Below are 20422 nucleotides of genomic sequence, written 5' to 3'. Positions count from 1 at the left end.
AAAAAATAATTAAGTCTTCGAAATATTTATATTGAAATCCTATATTGTGTACATGTCTGTCTTATAATAAATCAAAAACCATTCTAATTTATACAATTTTCAGGTAAAAATATGTTTAATTTGGTAATACTTATTGGTGATAACCTGACGGCTGATATATATGAATCATTCATCATTTATAATTGAATACTGAGAAGGTATTTCTTAATACTTTCTTAAATATCAAAAAAAGGAAGAAAAATTTAACTCAAGTTAACTTTCCAATACAAATGTTTTATTTAGTTCATATTATACTCATATAGAATTTATATATTATGTGTTATTTTTGTATTGTGTTAGTAAATAATGGTATATTATTGATAGGGATATTTGTGAGAATTTTTAACTAGTTCAGAATTATAAAAAGTCAAAAAACTATATATATAAATATTATTAGAAAATAATAATCAAAACGATTGTATATTATAAACTATAATCAGAAAAAATATTAATATTTATTTTTGAAGATTTCTAAAAAAATACATTTTTGCAGATCACTAAAAAATATTTACATGAGTAAGTTTACACATAAACTAGAACAAGTTCTTAAAACCTTAAAAAGTGTATAATGATGTTATAATATTACAATTTTCAATTTAAATATCTTAATTTAGTTATGAATATTTTTAATATATAATAATTTACAGTAGCAAGAATTAGAAAATGAGTGTTGGATTTAATTTAGCGCAGTACAATCAAATTATTTCTCAGGAAATGGAAAAAATGGTATCCAAATATCGCGCCTTATTTTAGAACATACAGCTTTAATATATCTTAACACTTCAATAATCTTAATGCTAATATACCGAAATATAATCAAAATACAATGGTGCTAACACTTAACTCCTTTTACTGACTGATTGTGTAGAATAAATAAATATTTTATTTGATATCTGTAAATAATTTAAAAGTATCAAGCCACCAATATGTTTAGTTTTTAGAACTATTATGTTATTTATGTAACCAACTAAAATAAGAAACCATGACGTTAAACATACTGTTTTCTCAAATATTAAGACTACAAATCTATTAATTATTGACAATATAGTGTTATCCAAACAAATATTATTAAATCTATAATGGAAATTTATAAAATTTAAATTAGTAAAAAATGACTAAATAAAATAGTGACATTTTGTTTAAATATATATAATTCAGCAAATAATTAAAGTTCATTAAAACAAATAATTAATCTTCAGGTGTTTATTGGAAAACATCTTTTTGGTATACTTATTAAATGTTGTTCCTTTACCTCAAGTTGTATAAAAAGGGAGATTAAAATGTTATTATTAATTTGTAATACACTGTCTTTAATTTGAAAGAAATTGTAAACATCATTTCAAGTATATGTCAAAATTTCACCTTAACTTCACAATATTTTACACATTTAAATAATATTACTATTATTTATACATTTTTATTTTTATTATTTATTATTTGTGTTTGATAATAATTATTCCTATTTTATACCTAACCTTGTTAATTTTAAAATTCTATAAATGAATTGCTTTTAATTTATTTATATTTATCAAGCAAATTAAACGTAACATAAAAATAACAATGTTTCTGAATATTAAATGATTATTTTTTCATTCATGAAGACAATGATTTATCTAATTTTACAAATTAATTAAAATAATTATATTATCATGAATACTTTACGACAGGCAGAAAAAAAGTCCAGAAATATAAAAATAAATATAAATGTGAACACATGTGTACTCTACTCCTAATTAGTAATTACCATGTACCTAAGACAAAATATTATAATATATTATAATGAAAATAATAATTAATTGTTAATTGTATAAAATATAGATTGTAAATAAAATATAAATATAAATAAGAACACAATATTATGTATACATCATGATACATTGTGTTATAAGTTATAAGTCTTAGGTATATATCCATACTAAAATCTTATCTGTTATCTAAATATATTATAGTTCCGCCTGTTTTGTATTAATTTATTATATTATTTATATAGTTGTGTAATTTTTGTATACATTTTAGAATGTATATACCTAAGACTTATGTTTTTTGACTTATAACTTATAGTAGTATCTATATATCTAAGACTGTTTTTTTTTTACTTATAACTTGTAAGGTATAACACAATATATCATGACGTATACATAATTTTGTGTTCATATTTATATTTCTGGCATTTTGTCCTTTCTGTGAGCTTTTTTCCGCGATTTATATTTTACAGTTTTAAATTAATGATGACTAAATGAACGTAGTGTCGTGATTTACTTTTAGACTAACCCCTACCACCACATGTCACGAAGTCCCATCAATGGATGGTCTCTTCACTCATCCCCCCTTTGATGTAAATAATTGTAATTATCAACCTGTTTGTTACATTACCCTATTATTTTGTCTTTTCTATACTTATACTTTTATCACTTGTGCTTATTGTAAACCATTATATTACAGATTGTACAATTGTCTAGTTAAAAAAAAAAAAAAAAAAAAGAATAAAAAAAAAATTAATGATGTAGTGCTAACATTTCGTATTCAAAAATTAATAAAATATGGATTAGAAATACATTAATTAGACAATATAATATTAAACTGAATAAATGTCAAATTAAATGCTAATGACTAATTTTAACGAGATAGTATTATATACTAAGAATATAGCATAGGTATATTAAATGGTAAATTAAAAATAATTCAATTTGAAAATTATTTGTTATTATAATAAAAAAAAACCTTACTCCTTTGGTCTCCCTTTGTCTTAATCGGTGCAGGATAGTTATATTATATCATTATAAATTTGAACACATCAGCACATTCTGAAAATATTTCTGAATGGAATTAATTTATAGAACGAGTTCACTTTTATTTGCTCATGGTAAGAAAGTATTTTCAACCTATATCTAAAAATTAACTCTTAAGTTAAATTTCCATTCAATACATCATAATTTATGAAAAAAAATTTAACTATTTTAATTAGGTACACAAATGTGTAATTACAATAGTTTGATCATAAACATTTTATTTGATATCGATATTGTTATTTTATTGTGGTGATGATTATAGAAAAATAATTTTTATTATGATTGTACATTAATTATTTTTACCACTTGTATATTTTTATTTTTATTAATTTTTTTGGTGGCGGAACAGGTACAAGTTTACTTTACCTACATATTATATATATATATATATATATATATTTCATTTAAATGAGTAAATGCCTGTATTTTCATTATAATTATGTTACAGTCTTATCTATTTTATTTATTTTATTTTTCAGAGGCCAAATTTGCTGTGATGAGTCATGATGGGTTTTTTAAATGCCCTCGAGATAATTGTGGTAAGAGATATAAATACAAACCAGGATTGTACAGACATTTAAGATATGAGTGTCAGAAAACTAGACAATTTTTTTGTTACATATGTTTGAAGAGATTTTATCAAAAGGTCCATTTACAGTCACATATGGTTGCGAGACATCTCAGCTCAGATTTTAGTATTACACTGTAGTAATCACTATAAAAACATAATTTTATGATTGTTAAAAAGCTTATACCAAAATTATTATATTATTTGTTGATCATTTCTAATTTATTATTGGGATATTTTTGGGTTGTTGTGTTGGTTATATAATTGAAATATTTTTTAAATTTTTTTAAATTTATTCTTATGCCTGTTTTTTTACTTTTGCAAAGTTTAATTATAATGTTATTTTAATAGTATAAAATGTTCATGTAATTTCTAGAATAAGACGCACAATATAATATAATTTATACTTATTTATCCATACTTATTTATAATTTACATTGCCAACTTAAGGTATTTTTGATTTTTATACTCTTATTTTTAGTTTTGTAATTTTTTATGTTATGCATTTATTGTGTACCTTCATATATCTGGTTCTTTTACATCAATAACTATACATATGAATTAATTTCAGTTTAATTTACTGTAGTAGTTACATAAGAACCACTGTACGTAATATTGGTTGAACTATACCGTGTGAGTTTATTTATTAGTATTGTCATGTTTTGGATGTAGGTAGTTAATGAACAACATTTAGAGTTCTTGGTGTTTTGTTTGTGACTTGTAGTTTTTGTTTACAGCTAGTTGTCTTCATAATCCATATTTTTGTACAATTTGCGGCAAGCGGTATAAACATATGGCAAGCTTACGATCACATGTAAAATTTGAGTGTGGAAAAGAACCTCAATTCTCTTGTGCCATGTGTTCAAGAAAATTTTCAATCAAGAGTAATTGCAGGCGACATGAAGTGCTTGTTCATAACTATAGTCTTTCTTTAAATTCGACTGATTATAAGTAATTAAAAAAATAAAAACCATTGGATAAATACGATATAATATAAATAATAATTTATTTTAAATTAAATAATTTTTTTCTTCAATTCATATTTTTAATTTAAAATATAATATATGTATCTAAAAATATAACAATGCAATGTTAACATTCAAATTTGTTAGGAAATATTTTATTTGATGTTAGGAGGATTGTATACGGGACATTTAACTATCAATTTGTTTTGTGGTTGATCTAAATAGTTTGTCGATTAAATGTTATGATTTGATGAGACAGTTAAAATTGTTCATTATTTTCAATAATTCAAAGTAAATTTTATTGGTATTCTGAAAAATATATTTTTGGTGATCATATTTTTCTGTATAGAATTTATTTAAATTTGAAATACAATTTATTTATGTTAATTTTATTTTAAATATTTTGTAAGTTACATTGATTCACAGTGGTTATTTGTATTTAATTCACTCACTAATAATGTTTATTTAAAATGTTAACAATAAAAGTTATTAAATTAAAATAAATAAAATATGTTATTATGATTTTTTTTAACCATATCACACATAAATGATGGTTAGGAAAAGTTATTAATACTGAAAAAAGGAAAGCATTAAATACCTGGAGGACGGAGTAGTCGAGCAGAGTACGGCATCACTTTCGACGTGTACACTCGCTAGTTCGAATCTCGACCACGGGCCTCCTCTCTCTAGGTAGGCAACTGTCTAGAGAGTGAGGCTGCCGTCCCCCTACCGGGCATAGTAGAAACCTACGGATGCTCAATTTGAAATTCTGCCAAACCTAAAAACACACGTGTTTCAACCAACTGTTCCAACCGCTCCTCCCCCCTACAAAACAACAAAAAAAAAACAGCTAATGGTTACTGGGTTTAAGCTCAATAATAAAAAAAAAAAATTATATACCTTATTTAAAAATACTTTCCGAAGTGAAGTAAAAATGTTATTATGGTAAATGCGAAATATATGGTAAATAATAAATTAGTAGACAATACATTGTTTTTTGTATATTAAATTGAAAATGTTGCCTATATATGTGATCATAGACAAATGTTGTATGTGGTACCAGTGTGCTAATGTTCTGTTTCGTAAAGTGTAGGGCAAAAAGTAGTTCTAGATCTGTAGCGGTAACATCTTAAATAAATCCAGTATAATGTGTATAACAAATTGTAAACATAAGTATCTTATCAAAACTAGGAGCCCTATAAATATTTATCTATTTCTATCATCTCATTTCCCAAACAAAAATAATTAAGTAGCTACATTTGAAAAGCGATTATAGCTTAAAAAATTATACTTTACACCCATTAATGTAATTTGACTAATAATTTGTCTGTAATTGTGTAAAATAATATACCTGTTTATACAAATAAATTACAGAGTATTTTCAAATTGTATTTATTGTTAGTCTTTATTTTATTTTTCAAGATCATACTGTTTTCATCTATAATACAGTTGAAAAAATGTAAAATATTACAACTATAAATTTTTATATTCTTATGTACTTGAAATTCAAATATCTACATGTATATGGTAGGTACATAGATTTTATTATTTTGTAAAATTATAGAATTTATACTTTTATATTAATTTGTATTTTAATGTTATACAATCATATACATTTTTTATAGACGGAATAATAATATTAGTGTAATGTTAGATTATATAAATATGAGAATGATAGAATTAAATATACTTTTTTTGATTTAGTTAATGATCCAAATACCATAAAATAATATTTATTTTTTTTTGATCTTAGAAAATTATTTATAAAAATAGTCTTCTAATATGTCTATTTGAGATGTTTATTGAATTTTTTGTTTTATACTATTATGCTGTTAATTTTGTATACATATTTTGTATCTCAGAAGATTTATCTTCTACCTATATGAATATGATTAAGGTTATACAAAGACACATTCAATTTAGGGTTTGTTTCATTCATTCAGACTCTTTGACCGTTAGCTTCAACAGTGCTATGCTTCTAACTAACATCAATAACAAACCAATTTGTTCTGCAGTTTAACAAAATATAAATTGTCTTTTAATAGTAACAGGTGCTTGAGTACCGTCCATGTAATTTTTTTTTTTTTTTGATTGCTCATGTCACAGGTGTCCCTTTTTGTTATCGTGTTCTCAGGTAGTCTCCGATGGCGAATGGTTAACAAACAGTTGAAAGAAACAGGCTCTGATGGGCGGATCACCTGTCCAAAAAATTGTGGTAGTCACTATAAAAGTAAAAGTGGTTTGTACAATCATCTCAAATATGAGTGTGGCATCGATCCGCAGTTCAAGTGCAATTATTGTGGAAAAAGCTTTGCTCGTCATAGTAATATGCGAAGACACATGCTTGTTCACCTGCCAGGTTCTGTGAAAAAGGAGGCTGAAGATGATAATTGCAATCCTTTATGGTTTTACAACACTGACTCTCAATAATCCTAATTCAGACAAATTACTTTAAATTGTGTTATAATAGACAGGATTAATAAGTTCTGAAACATGCATTTACACACCAAAAATTATATATTTCAATACAAATAAGGCATTTTTATTTTTGGACTCAATTTATTAACTAGTTTAATCATTATTAAAATCAATGTTAAAAATATTGAAATATAAACGGACTTCAACAAAGTATTCAGTCGACAATAAAATTATTAAAATTATTAAAATTATTAAATATGCTCTGCATTGATATATAAATATTGAAAGGTGAAAAAATTTGTGTTTTTATTAATTATGTTAAAAAAAAATAGCAGAAAAATATGGAATTACAAAATATTAAAACCATTAAAAATTGTTTTTTAATTAAATAGAAATGCACAAACAATAATTTTTATTATTTATCATATATTGTTTTTGACTTAAATTAAAACATATTGTCAAGGCTTTTCAAAACAATTTCACTAATTTATTTTTCATTTAGAATTTCAATTGTTATGTCGTAATTATTACTTTTGATGTCTTTTAGTATATTACAGTTTAAAACCATTTATATACTATTTATTATTTTATCAAAAAAATACATGAACATTGTACAATAATTGATATTAAATTTATTCAAATTTAAAATTTTTCTGTTACAGATTTTTTTGTATAACTTTTTAATGATTATGTTATCAGTTTTTATGTTTAACTATTTTATTTTTCATTGTTTTGTGCAATGTCGTACTTGAATGTTATGGTATAGTTTTTTTTGTTGTTATTATTTTGAGTCATTATAAAAATTAGAAAAAAATGTATTATTGTTATTGTTTTTACTATAGATATTATTATTATTATTATTATTATTATTATTGTTAATATCCGGTTAAAATATTTTATTTATTTGTTAAATCAGTATATTATATTATTTTTCTCACCTAACTGATTGTTATCTTAATTATATTATATAAATGTTATTCATTGTTCATTTTTAATTGTTTACACTAATGTTATATAAAGTAACTCAATTATAATTATGTACTATTATATTATTTTCAAATATTTTTTAATAACAATTTTGGGTAATTTCTCATGAACATTTATGAAAGTATTTTTATTCGATAAATATTACCTAAACATTTTTCCATATTAATGATTAATTATTCAAAATTTATAAATATGAATGATATTTAATAAGTAGGAATGGTAATAGCTTTTAAATTATTCAAATGAAACTTCTTTACAGAGGGTATGAGAAAAAAACCCTCTTGGTTGGCATCACGGTTGGCCATCACGACATGTTAGATACAGGTTTGCCAGTCAGGGAAACCAGTTTTTTTTTTTTATATAATTAAAACAGACGTGTGCCATGTGACAGCTGGCCATGATACCTACCTGAAGGGTTTTTCTTTTGTACCCTCTGTAAAGAATTTTTACTTCATCAGAGCTTAATTGCAACATGCACTTTTTTTATTTTTAGTAACTTGATATTCATAGATAGTTAAATATTTTAAATTAAATTCATGTTGATAATTATATAATATATTCATTGCATTATGAACGTTGAATGGAAAGTAAACACCTGAGTAACAAATTTTTTTTAGAAAAATAATGCAATATAAATGTAAATGACAAAATGTTAGCTATGAGTAATTCACAACTAATATAAACATTTTGAGGATCTTCTCCTTTTTATTGAGTTGGCTTTAAGCTTATATTCTCTTCTTAATTTTTGAGGAAAATTTTATGAGGCTAAGAGCCACCAATCTTCTGTATTGCACCTATAAAGTATAAGCATAAGTGGCCACATTAGATGTAAAGTTATTGATATTAATATTTTATGTTATAAAGAAACTCGTGATGAACAAAACCAAATTACTGGTAAAATTTCTTTATGGGTTTTGTGAGTTGACCAACAAAAACATGAACTAAAACTTTGATAGTGTTTGGGCAAAGTTTGATGCTAGTCTTCAGACACCAAATTAGGTTGATAATCCTAACTCAATGATGATAAAGATGTAGAATATGAGCTAATATAAAGGTAGGCCAATGTGTTTTCTTTTTTGTGTGTTATGGGAACTGTGCAAATTGATTGATTGCATCAAAGGAAGAGTTTAAAATTGGATAATGATCAATGATGGCCAAGGGGCCTTATTTTGCTTGTAATTGGTGATGTGTGTGGTAGTATAATAGGAAATTGAATTTAAGAGAAACTTTTGACTTTACAATAAAGTTGGATGATCAATTTGGTTAAACCACTGATCATGACCAGAAATTCATATTAAAAATTAAGTACTCAAACATAATGAGAATAATTGTGAGGTATGTAAGCCATAAGGTACTTCAAATCTCAGAAATGTGTCTATAAAATGTTTAATCAGGCACGGATTAGTTGTTTTAGTTTTTATATTATTCTAAATTTGAAAGAAGTGAATAATGAATCCATTCGAATTGCATACGTTAACATTTTTTGAGGTTTTCCTTTGGTTTTATAAAATATATTTTTTATATGTTAATCCGTAATAGAGGTATACAATAAAATATAAATTGAAACATTGGCATAATAATTATTAAGCTGTTATAATAATTTAATATTGTTATTCCCATATACTAATATAAAAATAAAATATTTTAGTTATTTTACTGTAGTGTTTAAATTTTACACTTTTTTAGTATAAAATGTATGTAGTTAAAATTATGTTTTTGTTTTAATATAATATTGTATTATTTATTTATATTTTGAGGTAAAAACTATGTAATGTTTTCTATGATAATTTAGTTAATTGATTGTAAATCCTTAAATTATATTATATTTTTCAGGTGCTTTGTGTTTTTCATGTACAAAAAGTAACTGTAACAAAGTGTACAAATCAAGAAATGCACTGTACACTCATCAGAAATACGAATGTGGGGTAAAACCAATGTTTAGGTGCACATTATGTATGAAATCTTTTAAGCAACCAGGAAGTTATAAGTGTCATATGATATCTAAACATAAGCAACTTGTTTAGACAATATAATGTAGCAACTGGTAACTATATTTTAACACATCATGCATTAAAATTTTAAAAAGTTTGTATTTTTATTCTAAATTATAATATTAATTCATTCATTTTTATTTATAAATTATAAAAAGTATAAGTGTAAATATTTTTTATATAGTATATACCTTTACAATATAATTACCTAATGTTTTTATATTTATATTATTTCATAGTATATAAAACATAATTGTAATTTCAGCTTCATATTAATTATGTACATAATATACTGATGTATTTTATATTTTTATTCATTTGTATATTTTAAACAATGTCAAATTGCGTTATACAAATTTATTTTAGATAGTTGTAGTATACTACAGTTAAAATATAATTTTTTAGTTTTATATTATTATTTAACTTGATTTCTTGAAATACACTATTAATTAAACATTTGCTTTTGCTTACTTTTGTGACCATACATGAAGAAAATAAATTTAAATAAAAGTATGAAATAATGTGATTATTTTCTGATTTTTAGGTATAATACAAATTGTGACTAAAGCAAATATTCACCGGTGTCCAAATGAAAAGTGTGGCAGAAAATTTAAAATGCAGCGATCGTTAGGTGCTCATCTAAAATATGAATGTGGACTTGAACCTCAATTTCATTGTGTTATGTGTAATAAGAGCTTTAAACAAAAGTTCACCTATAAGACTCATATGATTAATGTACATCAAAGATCTATACTTAACTAACTTAACAGTTATTTTTAATTTTTTTTAATACTATTATACCAATAATTGCTTATTCATGGTTATTTTATCTGTATGTATCTAATATACAATGATTTTAGTTATTAAAGTTATTATACTCCGGCCTCTGAGAGAGCACTTCTGGGTGGTGACCTATACTCGTCCGTTCTCGCGCACTCCCACCACTAAACCTGCCTGAACGCTGGCCACCGTTGCTGTGAGTGAGAGATTTTACAGTAGCAAGTAAGTAGTAGAGTGGGAGACATTTTGCTACGAAACCACAGAAATGAAGAAATTCATTTGGATGCGCTAATGAGTAGCACTCTCTAGATGGCCGGAATATAATGATTAGTGTAAATAAATTTTTACTGATGGATACATCAAGAACCTTAAAAAAAATGCTTAATTTAAAATGGCTGATAAAAAAATTAAAATTAAATGAAATTTTTATTATTATTAGTTTTTATTATTTTTTATGTGTAATGTTAAGTAATAATATTGTAATAAAATATTTTTTTTAAGTATCTAATTCTATAGTTTAAATAAATCAAATCATTTCATCAAACAATTATAATAGTTTTGTAAAAGAAAAAGTTTATTTACCTTTCATTCAAAAATAAATAGTTAACAAATAAAATAAGCCGTGTACAATGCTTATATATGTATATATGTTTTTGTTTTTGTTTATGTTGTGTTCCTACTAAGTTTTTACTGTGTATACCTTATGTATTCATCACATTTTTTTATTCCTTCTGCACGTTACATGTATTCATATTATAACTTTAAAATGTACATAACTATTTGGATACTAATAGAAATTAATAATCTTAGATTATTAGGTAACTCAACTATTAAAGATTAACATCAAATTTTTGGGATTTACCATCTATTTTATCTGACTGCCTTTAAAATGTATTCTGGAATAACAGTTAATTCCATCACTTTCAACATTAGTACAATACCAAATCTTACTATCGAAACGGAGTTATCCTTTTCTTTGAGTAAACATTTATAAACTAATTACAAATAAGAAAAAAAAATATATTTCGCACATAACTTTTTAAAATTAAGCTAATTGAGTATAGAATTTATTTTATATTCCATTATTAATATGGCCGCCAGTTATATAAAAATTAGAATCAAGTACCGACATATATTTATTTATAAAACACTTTAATAATTAATAACTTATCTAATCCTTCAGTGGTGGTGACTCCTAAATTCCTTGGATATACTCCAATATAATTATGTTCTTTGGCTCCACATCCAACCAACAGTAAATTTAGTACCACAAAGATAATTTTTCTTTGAGTACCATGGTTTCCACTGATTGATCTGTTTCACTATCAGTAGGCTGATTCGCTTACTTTCTTTCTGATCTCAAATTCCATTTGCTGCCATTGTATCTTCTCACGTATCTTCTTTTACTACTTAATGCAGTGCCATTATAGAAGTTCTTACCCGTATTAGTCCTCATGCATCTGGACACTACATTATAATCTCTGGTTCTCAAGCTAACCTTTTAGCTATAGCTGACAATACCTTCCTTACCAAATGTTCCCCCATCGTTTTAAAAATCCATTCTTCACATCGGTGTCTATTTTCATCTCATTGAATTCCCAGGCATATTGATATTATTGGCAACTAAGACACTGATTCCCCCTGGCTAGCTACACTTTAACAACTATTTTATTTCAGGTATCCCAGTGCCCTTATTTTAATGAATTTTTGCCACTCAACGATAATCCACCCATTAACTTTGAAATCTTAAATGGGAACATTTTCTAAAATACTTAATTTCTGTATTTAATTTCTCTTAAAATGTCCATTCGTTCATTGGTTTACGCCTTAAAGATTAGTACATTCCAGAATCTTGTACCTCATCACTTGTTTGATTTGTGGATGAATAGTTCTATTCTCTCTTATTGCGATTATTGTCATGTAACTTTCATTATGTATTAATCTGCTCTTTTTTCAATTGAAAAAATCTTGTTTCCTCTTGCTTTCAATTTCTCTTATACAAATGCTCTTTTTTCCAACAATGTCACTCTTTAAAATTTTCTACACTTCATCCTCCATACAGATTATAATATTTGAAAAAGTATGGGTTTAGCATTTTTTTCCCTGTAAAATGGTTAGGATACAATCATTTTTGTTGAATTTTTTTAAAAAAAATACAAACTTTTCTTATATTTTTTTTAGCATACATTTTGGTCCGACAGTAAAACCTCTTATATATTTTTATGCATTAATTTTATTATTGATATTGTACTGTTATTGTAGTATAAGTTATAGTGATTAAACTGAACTCTGTATGTTTATTAAATTTATTGTAAGACGTCCATAAAAGAATAATAACCGTTTTATATATTAAAAAGATAAGCATGTAGTAAATTTAGTATTTTATTTTAATTTCTTATACTTAACAAATGTATCTAAAATTCTTACAGTTAAATATGTAAATTAGTTTTAGCATTTTTTTAGAAACAAGAAATTTACAATTTTTATATGTTTGTCTACCTAATATTTTTAATATGTCTATTATTTAATGTTAAACAAATACTGAATACATTATTTTTCTGTATAATTATAATAAAGGGGAAAACATGTGGGTATTTTAAGTTTTTTTTGTTTTTACAGTAAATTGTTTTAGTTTAAATACCACTTTATATACAAGTACAAGTCAAGCATGTGGCTATGCATATTTAATGGGATGTGTTTTAATTTAATATTAAAATATAACTTAGGAGTGGGAAGGCCGTTTACACATCTTATATATTTGATTATACTGCCGAGGGAGGCAACCAATCCAAAACACCACCCCTCTCCCTTGACTACGTGCCTGGTACAAGTAATATAAAAATATTTGGAATAAACCATAAATTTGTATTATAAACATTTAATGGTGGAAGTATTTATAAATCAACCAAACCAATATATAAATAAATAATATATAATCAAAAAATGCTTTTGTTTACAATTTTTTTTTTTGTGGTAGGGGTTGTCTGAAACCCGAAAACCTCCTTGTGTAAGTGCCTATTTAGTATACTATAATTAAAAATGAATAATGTTCATATGGATAGTGGGAGAATAATCATAATTAAATTATGTTTTAGTTAGATAAGATTTTGTATATAAAAAATTAAATATATAATCATTTTGAAAATTGTGTTACCTTTATAAATTCATAAAGTTAAATATTTAACATTATCTCTGCTTAAGTTAGTTTTGCTTTTAATATGTTCTTCAAAAGTGTAAGGATTGCATTTGTTAATATTCTTAATAATTCATAAAACAATTTTTATTTAAAACTTTATATTCTTTAATTAATGTATTATTTTTTTTGTTTTATTTTTATTTTAGATATTCCCAAGGTTATTTATAAATGTCCAAATGCTGGCTGTAATCGGTCATATAAAACAAAACCAGGAATATATACTCATTTAAAGGATGAATGTGGTGTAGAACCTAAATTTCGATGTAAGCATTGTTTGAAAGCATTCAAACGAAAATGGTCATTCCAATCTCATATACTACATGTGCACAGATCACTAATTGCGTTTAACAAAGAAATGGTTTGCAATGAAGAGACACCAATGATCTTTGGCTCTTAAGACGATTCAAAACACACATAATTAAGATAATTTACATTGTTAGACATTTTCATAGTTTGTTAAAATATAAATGTATTTCTTTATGAATTGACTTTTCAAGTCTTATAGTTGGTTTTAATGGAACTAGATAAGTACATAATTAAACTATTTTTAAATTTTCCGTGTTTTAAATATTTAATGTATGTGTAAAAGGCTATAAAACAGATCAATATTGTAACAAAATTATGTTTCACTAGATGTATCTTCTACCTACAATCATAATGTTTTAAACAATTGTTATAGTATAAAATCTAATTTGTCTTTTAAATGTAATTTTTTTGTTGATAAATATATAATTTTATATTAGTATATTAGTTAGATTATTGAAAGTAGAGGTTGATTTAAATGAACTAGTAAAATGTACAAGTTATCCATGTACAATTAAATCAATAAATTAAATACATATTTTTGATTATATTTTAACAGTGTATACTTGCTTCCCAATATGTTGTATTTTATTTTAATTATTTGCATGTATTTTAAATTAATTATATTTGTATTCATATACACCATACAAATTAAGTGTACTATGTTTAATATAGATACTAGATAGTTAACCTATACTTAGTTGAACTATTATGAAATCATATTATATTAATTGTCTTACCTCATCAACTTATAGAATATATAAATGCATTTTTAGATGATGAAGATGTATTTTTCTGTACCAACAAATGTGGCCGAAAATATAAGTCAAAAACAGCGTTGTATACTCATCTTAAATATGAATGTGGAGTAGACCCACAATTTCACTGTCAAGTGTGTCATAAAAGTTATAAGCATAAATGTACGTTTAAAGTTCATATGATTCGAGATCATGGGATTGTGTTGTAATAATATTGCAATTATACAAAACCAGGGTTGGGCAAGTTACTCAATTTATTTGTGGAAACCTTTTAATTTGTAACAAGCTACAAGTTACAAGCGAAATTAAAAATGAATAACTTGTTACAACTTACAAAAAGAACAGAGTTACATTACTTAGTTACACGTAACTATGATTTGCCCAATCCTGCACACAACATAACTTAAAATTTGTATTTAGTAAAATTCATATAATTCTATGTATTTTAATTTTAACACAATTATAAGTAATTACTTATGAAAAGTAATTTAGATACTATACTCTGTTCAACATGAGATGATGACTCGGCCGCGACCAGTTTTCATCAGGCGGTGGTCAGAAATATGGTAAGACGCCGTCCCCACTATGGCGACGCGTCTGGCGCTGGCACGGAACAAAGCCATGCCCATGCGCACAACTCGGCCGCCTGGCCATCTTCTCATTTTGAACAGAGTATAGTTGGAATATATTATTAGGTACCTACTTTAATTTATTATTTGTCTTTTGGGACTAGTCCAATGTCTGATCTACCAACAAACGGCTATCTACAATGAAGCATTATAGGTAGAACGTGCAATCTACTGATAACTGATATTTACATTATATGTAATAGTACTTTAATGATATTAATATGATATCTGTTTAATAATTAATTAATTGCACTACAACAACAAAACATAATTATGAATGATGTAAATTGTATTGAGTATTACAACCTTTTAATTAAGAATGGTCATAAAAGTATCATTTCTTGTAAAAGAATATTGATTGCAATTAATGTAGTGGATAATTACATGAAATGATAAGGACCAGTAATAAAAATATTTGGGCAACACTTTTAAAAAAATGTGACAGGTACTAAAAAATGATGCCAGACAAATAATTCACGCTGGAAATCCAATTTTTACTTGCAATGTTATAGTATTTTTGCTCTAATGAAAATAATAAGACTTGTCTGGTATTGGGCTAACTAATAAATGAATGGTGTAGCAATTGTTTAACTTAATAAAAATTTTAATATTTGATGATTTTTTATCAGATTTAAAGATAAACTTAATAAGTAACATTTTAGTAAAGATGTGACTATTTTGAATATCATTTATAAAAAGTTAGTCGGTAGATCACACGTTCAACTATAAATTTGTCGGTAGATAACACATTGCACCAATCCCTACATGCCTCGGTGGCTAACTTCTGTGCATGACCATGGCTTTGTTCGCAAGCACTGGCCTTGCTCGTCAATTTGGTGGGGGAAGCATTTGATAATGCATCTATCACGGACGAAAACTGGTCGCCGCCAAGGTACACTTTTATTCTGAATAAAGTATTAACATAGTAAAATTATGATATTTTATGGTTGTAAAATTAGTAGTGCTAATCAAAAATCAGTAATTATTCAAATATTACCCAATATTGTCAAACTCCTATGTGACTGAACACATTGTACTGAAACAATTTTTTCTTATTTATATTTGTTGAAATTATACCTAGACTATTCTTGTTTTAATTTAAATAATTTTGATTTACTCAAAATATTTTTTTTTGTTCTGTGTTACCTACCTAAAAATATTAGGTGCCCATTTTTAGGGGTAATTTATGTAAATATTTAATCGTTGAATTATTTATATCTATAGGAAAAGACTTTTAATTGGAAAATTATACTAATGCCTTGAACCTAATCTAATGCAATTGTGGTAAAGGAAAGACAATTGAATCATATGCCAAATTCACAATTAATTAGGGAGAAACAGAAGAAACATTTTCAGTAGAAAACTACATAATATTTTAGTAAATATGTGGTACCTACAGTAGTAAGACACTCTATATGTACTTATTAGCTAAATATTATATTGCACTTTATGAATAACATTCATTGTGTCCTTCAATTACTTTTGAATAATTGTGTAGACTGCATTAACTTATTATAAAATTAGGTAGCTTAAAAGTGAAACTAAAATATCAATATATATTGTGTATGAGCTAATCATAGTTTACCTTTATTCATAACCAGGTTAGTTTGGGCGTACTACTCAGAATTTTATATCAATTCATTTAAAATGTATTGAAACTAATTTAATTTTATATTATGAACAACAGTTTATATTTATAGTTGTTTAGAACATAGATTTAAATTTTTTTATTATTTTTAATATTTAAAATATCTGTATAGTTTTAACTTTATAAAGTTATCACAATCAGTACTATTTTTTGTTTATTATAAATTAGTTTACTTTTGCATATGAATTTTTAGTTGTAATAATATTTACTTAAACAAAATTTTGGATATTGATCATTCAACATGTATTTCAGGATGGTTTGAGTTACTTGCCTATTTATATTAATATTTATAAATTAATTAACTGGATTCTACATTCATTTTATTTAATCAGAGGTTGATAATGTTACCTATTACATGATTTATAAGCAATGTCTGAGGAATAAATCAATTATTGTTCTTCAGCAAAGTATTTTTATAACATTATTACTATTTTATTTAAAACATTTCATTGAATTACTTTTAGTTTTTTTTCTTATAAATAATTCCTTGGAATTAACATAATGTATATGTATATTATATCACAAGATTAGTGATAACCTGAATTATAATTGTTTGGTTGGAAATTATCAAAATGTAATTTAATTAAAAAGCTATATTTGAAAAAAAGTAAAAATTTTTATTTTTTTTTTAATTTTCCTTTTTCCTGCTTCGGCAGCTTGTCTATTAATGATCAATATGGAAGCTTATCTAAGAGAAGATACACTTTTATATTAATAAATAAATACATTTTATAGTTTTATTTTAATTTATATTGGTTTTTATTTTGTGTCATATAATAATTATATTTTAAAAGAAAAAATTAATTTAAGTTATGTTTATTGTTTAAAAAAAAAAAAAAAACAGTTTCCCTTATTACAATGTTTTGTATTAAATTTGGGAAAAGTCCATAATTCATAATTGTATATAATGTATTCATGCCAAGAGTAATATTTCATATCCTTATGAAAGCTTAAGGTTATGTGGCTTATAATTTATATTGTTTTAGTATGTGTTTATAGATTTTAATTGGATTTTTAATTTAATTCAAGTACCTAATTCATATTTTATATTTTATTCTTTAGATGGTTGGGTTATAGAAACCGATGTCTTGGGTTGTTTATTCTACTGTCCAAAAATGTGTGGTCGTAAATATAAATCAAAAAGAGCTGTAAAACTACATATGAAGTACGAGTGTGGGGTCAAACCTCAATTTCAATGTAATATTTGTGGTAAAAACTTTAAGCAACCAATTCACCATAAAAGTCATATGCTTGCTATTCATAAGATTATTGCAATAAATAAATATAAATAATTCTATAGAAAAAATAAAATAAATACATACATAATTTTAATTTATTTAGTATAAATTAATATAAATTATTATTTTGTTTAAATATATGTTTTATATATTGAACCTTACATAATATGTACTAATTGAAAAATGTTTAATTGTTCATAAAATTAATGTGATAACTAATATTTAGTAAATAAAACAGTGTTTAAAAAGGTATGCAAACCATTCTATGTTTTTATATAATTACATTCATTTCTAAAAACAATATTTTCAGTAAAAAAAATATATTTAAATGATAATTATTTTCAATTACTAAATATATAATTATGCTTAGTCATGTCCCGTGTTCATATAAAAAGTGTATATGTATTGAGTATATTATATATAAACATTGTATGAATAGTTACACTTAAGTATAATTGTCTATTGTTGTTGCATTACCAAACTAATAGATTAAAAGTTATATCCAGATATTATCTTTTATTTTTACCCCAAACATTTTTATAAATAAAACTTATAATTAATATTAATTAAAATAATCAGTAGACATAAAACACTTTAAATTGCGTAATATCACTGAACACTTAAGGGGATTCAATAACATATGCATGACATAGTATTTTAAATGTGTTTTTTTCCAAACATACCAATTGATCTAATGAAGCGATGATAATTCTAAAAACAGATTTGAATTTGTGGTCAAGTCTACTTGAAATCGACTTTCCTACATTTTTGATTTTTTGATTTTAACTTCTCAGAAAATTGAAATACAACAATTTTTAAATATTCTTTTTAATATGAAATTTTTAGGAATTTGGGGGATAATATTAAAAATCTGGTAAAGTCAATTTCAAGTAGACTTGATGACAAATTCAAATCTGTTTTTAGAATTCTTATCTCTTCATTAGATAAATTGGTCTAAAATACTATGTCACCCGTGTGCTAGACCAAAACAGAAAATCACCACAGTATCGAATCCTTTAAAAAATAATAGGTTCAACATCAGAAAATACAATTAAAACTTACGTCCTGATATTTCATTTAATATAACAGTGCACAGTTTTTAATTTATTTTATTCAGACACTATAAATAAGTATAAAACATTGTTGGGAGGAAAATGTTTGGGAGAGAAGAGAAATGTCGTAGATTCACCAAATTTGTTAAATTATAAAAATACCCATGTTACCAGTTCATATTGTTATGATATTTATAATTTTTAGATAAATGTAGCCTGCTCAGAATTATTTATCTTAACAATATTTATATTAAGGTAACCTGGTTAGGATAGGTTAGGTTTTATAATATGTAGAAGATTAATTTTGCTTGGGCTTACATCAATTAACGATTTATTTATTTTAATACTTTAAATGTTTTTAATCTACTAAAAAGTTATATAAAATTCTTTCAGATTATAATTTATTAAATTGTCTAAGATGTGGACGTAAGTATAAGCACAAGTCTACTTTAAAAGCACATTTAAGATATGAATGTGGTGTGGCACCGAAGTTTCAGTGCAGTATATGCAATAAAATGTTTAAACATAAATCACATTTAAAAAATCATGTAATATCAGTTCACAAAATTTTTATTTGAAGAAAAAGAACAAAAAAAATCTACTCATGTATTTGTTAACTATGTTAAAAGGGAATGAGCGCAAAGTGGTCTATATGCTGCATCAAAAGATTAATGGGCATAATTAGGGGGTATTTTTACATTATCATGAAACATACAATTATCAATGCTAATATTATATAATATAGGTAGTCATTTAGTATACAATTAAAAGAACAAAGGAAGGCCAGTGTTGCATTAAAATATTTTTATATCTCATTAGCTTTTATTAGTTTAAAAATAATATTGGATAGACCACTGTTGCGCTTAACTCCACTTAGTATTATTTTATTTCTTCGATATATCTTATATTTAATGTTAAAGTTAATCTAGTTTGATAATTAGCGAATACTATGTAACTGATATATTTATTATAATAAAGTAATAAGAGTATAATTGATAATTATTTGAATTGAGTTTTTATTTATTTTGATGGGGTTTTTTTTGTTTTGAAGTAAGTATTTG

General features: G+C 24.6%; 2 protein-coding genes and 1 long non-coding RNA gene across 5 annotated transcripts; all 3 read left to right on the top strand.

Moving 5' to 3' along the window:
• Positions 1-5778: 5778 nt before the first annotated feature.
• LOC115034051 (zinc finger protein 586-like) lies at positions 5779-7069 on the top strand. Its single transcript, XM_029489267.1, has 2 exons — positions 5779-5888; positions 6496-7069. Exons 1-2 carry the CDS (start codon positions 5855-5857, stop codon positions 6789-6791), a joined length of 330 nt encoding a protein of 109 aa, XP_029345127.1. The 5' UTR covers positions 5779-5854; the 3' UTR covers positions 6792-7069.
• A 2381-nt stretch (positions 7070-9450) lies between these two features.
• Positions 9451-10359, top strand: LOC107884542. The gene is made up of 2 exons (XR_001679996.2): positions 9451-9810; positions 10302-10359. It is a non-coding gene; the product is annotated as an uncharacterized LOC107884542 (long non-coding RNA).
• An 827-nt stretch (positions 10360-11186) lies between these two features.
• LOC100570670 (zinc finger protein 33A-like) lies at positions 11187-20389 on the top strand. Of its 3 annotated transcripts, none has more exons than XR_003839429.1 (3): positions 11187-13544; positions 13880-16315; positions 18134-18390. XR_003839429.1 is itself a non-coding variant. In XM_008187857.3 (3 exons), exons 1-3 carry the CDS (start codon positions 16189-16191, stop codon positions 19937-19939), a joined length of 459 nt encoding a protein of 152 aa, XP_008186079.1. In that variant the 5' UTR covers positions 13804-16188; the 3' UTR covers positions 19940-20389. The 3 variants fall into 3 exon arrangements, 1 of the variants encoding a protein (XP_008186079.1); XR_003839428.1 differs by having other exon boundaries at positions 11187-13770; XM_008187857.3 differs by lacking the exon at positions 11187-13544 and adding an exon at positions 19755-20389 and having other exon boundaries at positions 13804-16315; positions 18134-18280.
• Positions 20390-20422: the final 33 nt, after the last annotated feature.

The sequence above is a fragment of the Acyrthosiphon pisum genome, chromosome A2, assembly GCF_005508785.2.
Source record: "Acyrthosiphon pisum isolate AL4f chromosome A2, pea_aphid_22Mar2018_4r6ur, whole genome shotgun sequence".
NCBI lineage: Eukaryota > Metazoa > Arthropoda > Insecta > Hemiptera > Aphididae > Acyrthosiphon > Acyrthosiphon pisum.
Note: the sequence above shows the minus strand (reverse complement) of the source record. Positions and strands in the feature narration are given on the sequence as shown.

Excerpts from the sequence above, each read along its gene's own strand:
- LOC115034051 (XM_029489267.1), top strand. The coding sequence starts at position 5,855 with ATGTACTTGAAATTCAAATATCTACATGTATATG. Across the intron at positions 5,889-6,495 it reads CAAATATCTACATGTATATG|GTAGTCTCCGATGGCGAATG; the intron begins GTAGGTACATAG and ends TCGTGTTCTCAG.
- LOC100570670 (XM_008187857.3), top strand. The coding sequence starts at position 16,189 with ATGCCTCGGTGGCTAACTTCTGTGCATGACCATGGCTTTGTTCGCAAG. Across the intron at positions 16,316-18,133 it reads GAAAACTGGTCGCCGCCAAG|ATGGTTGGGTTATAGAAACC; the intron begins GTACACTTTTAT and ends TTTATTCTTTAG. Across the intron at positions 18,281-19,754 it reads ATTTCAATGTAATATTTGTG|ATTATAATTTATTAAATTGT; the intron begins GTAAAAACTTTA and ends AAATTCTTTCAG.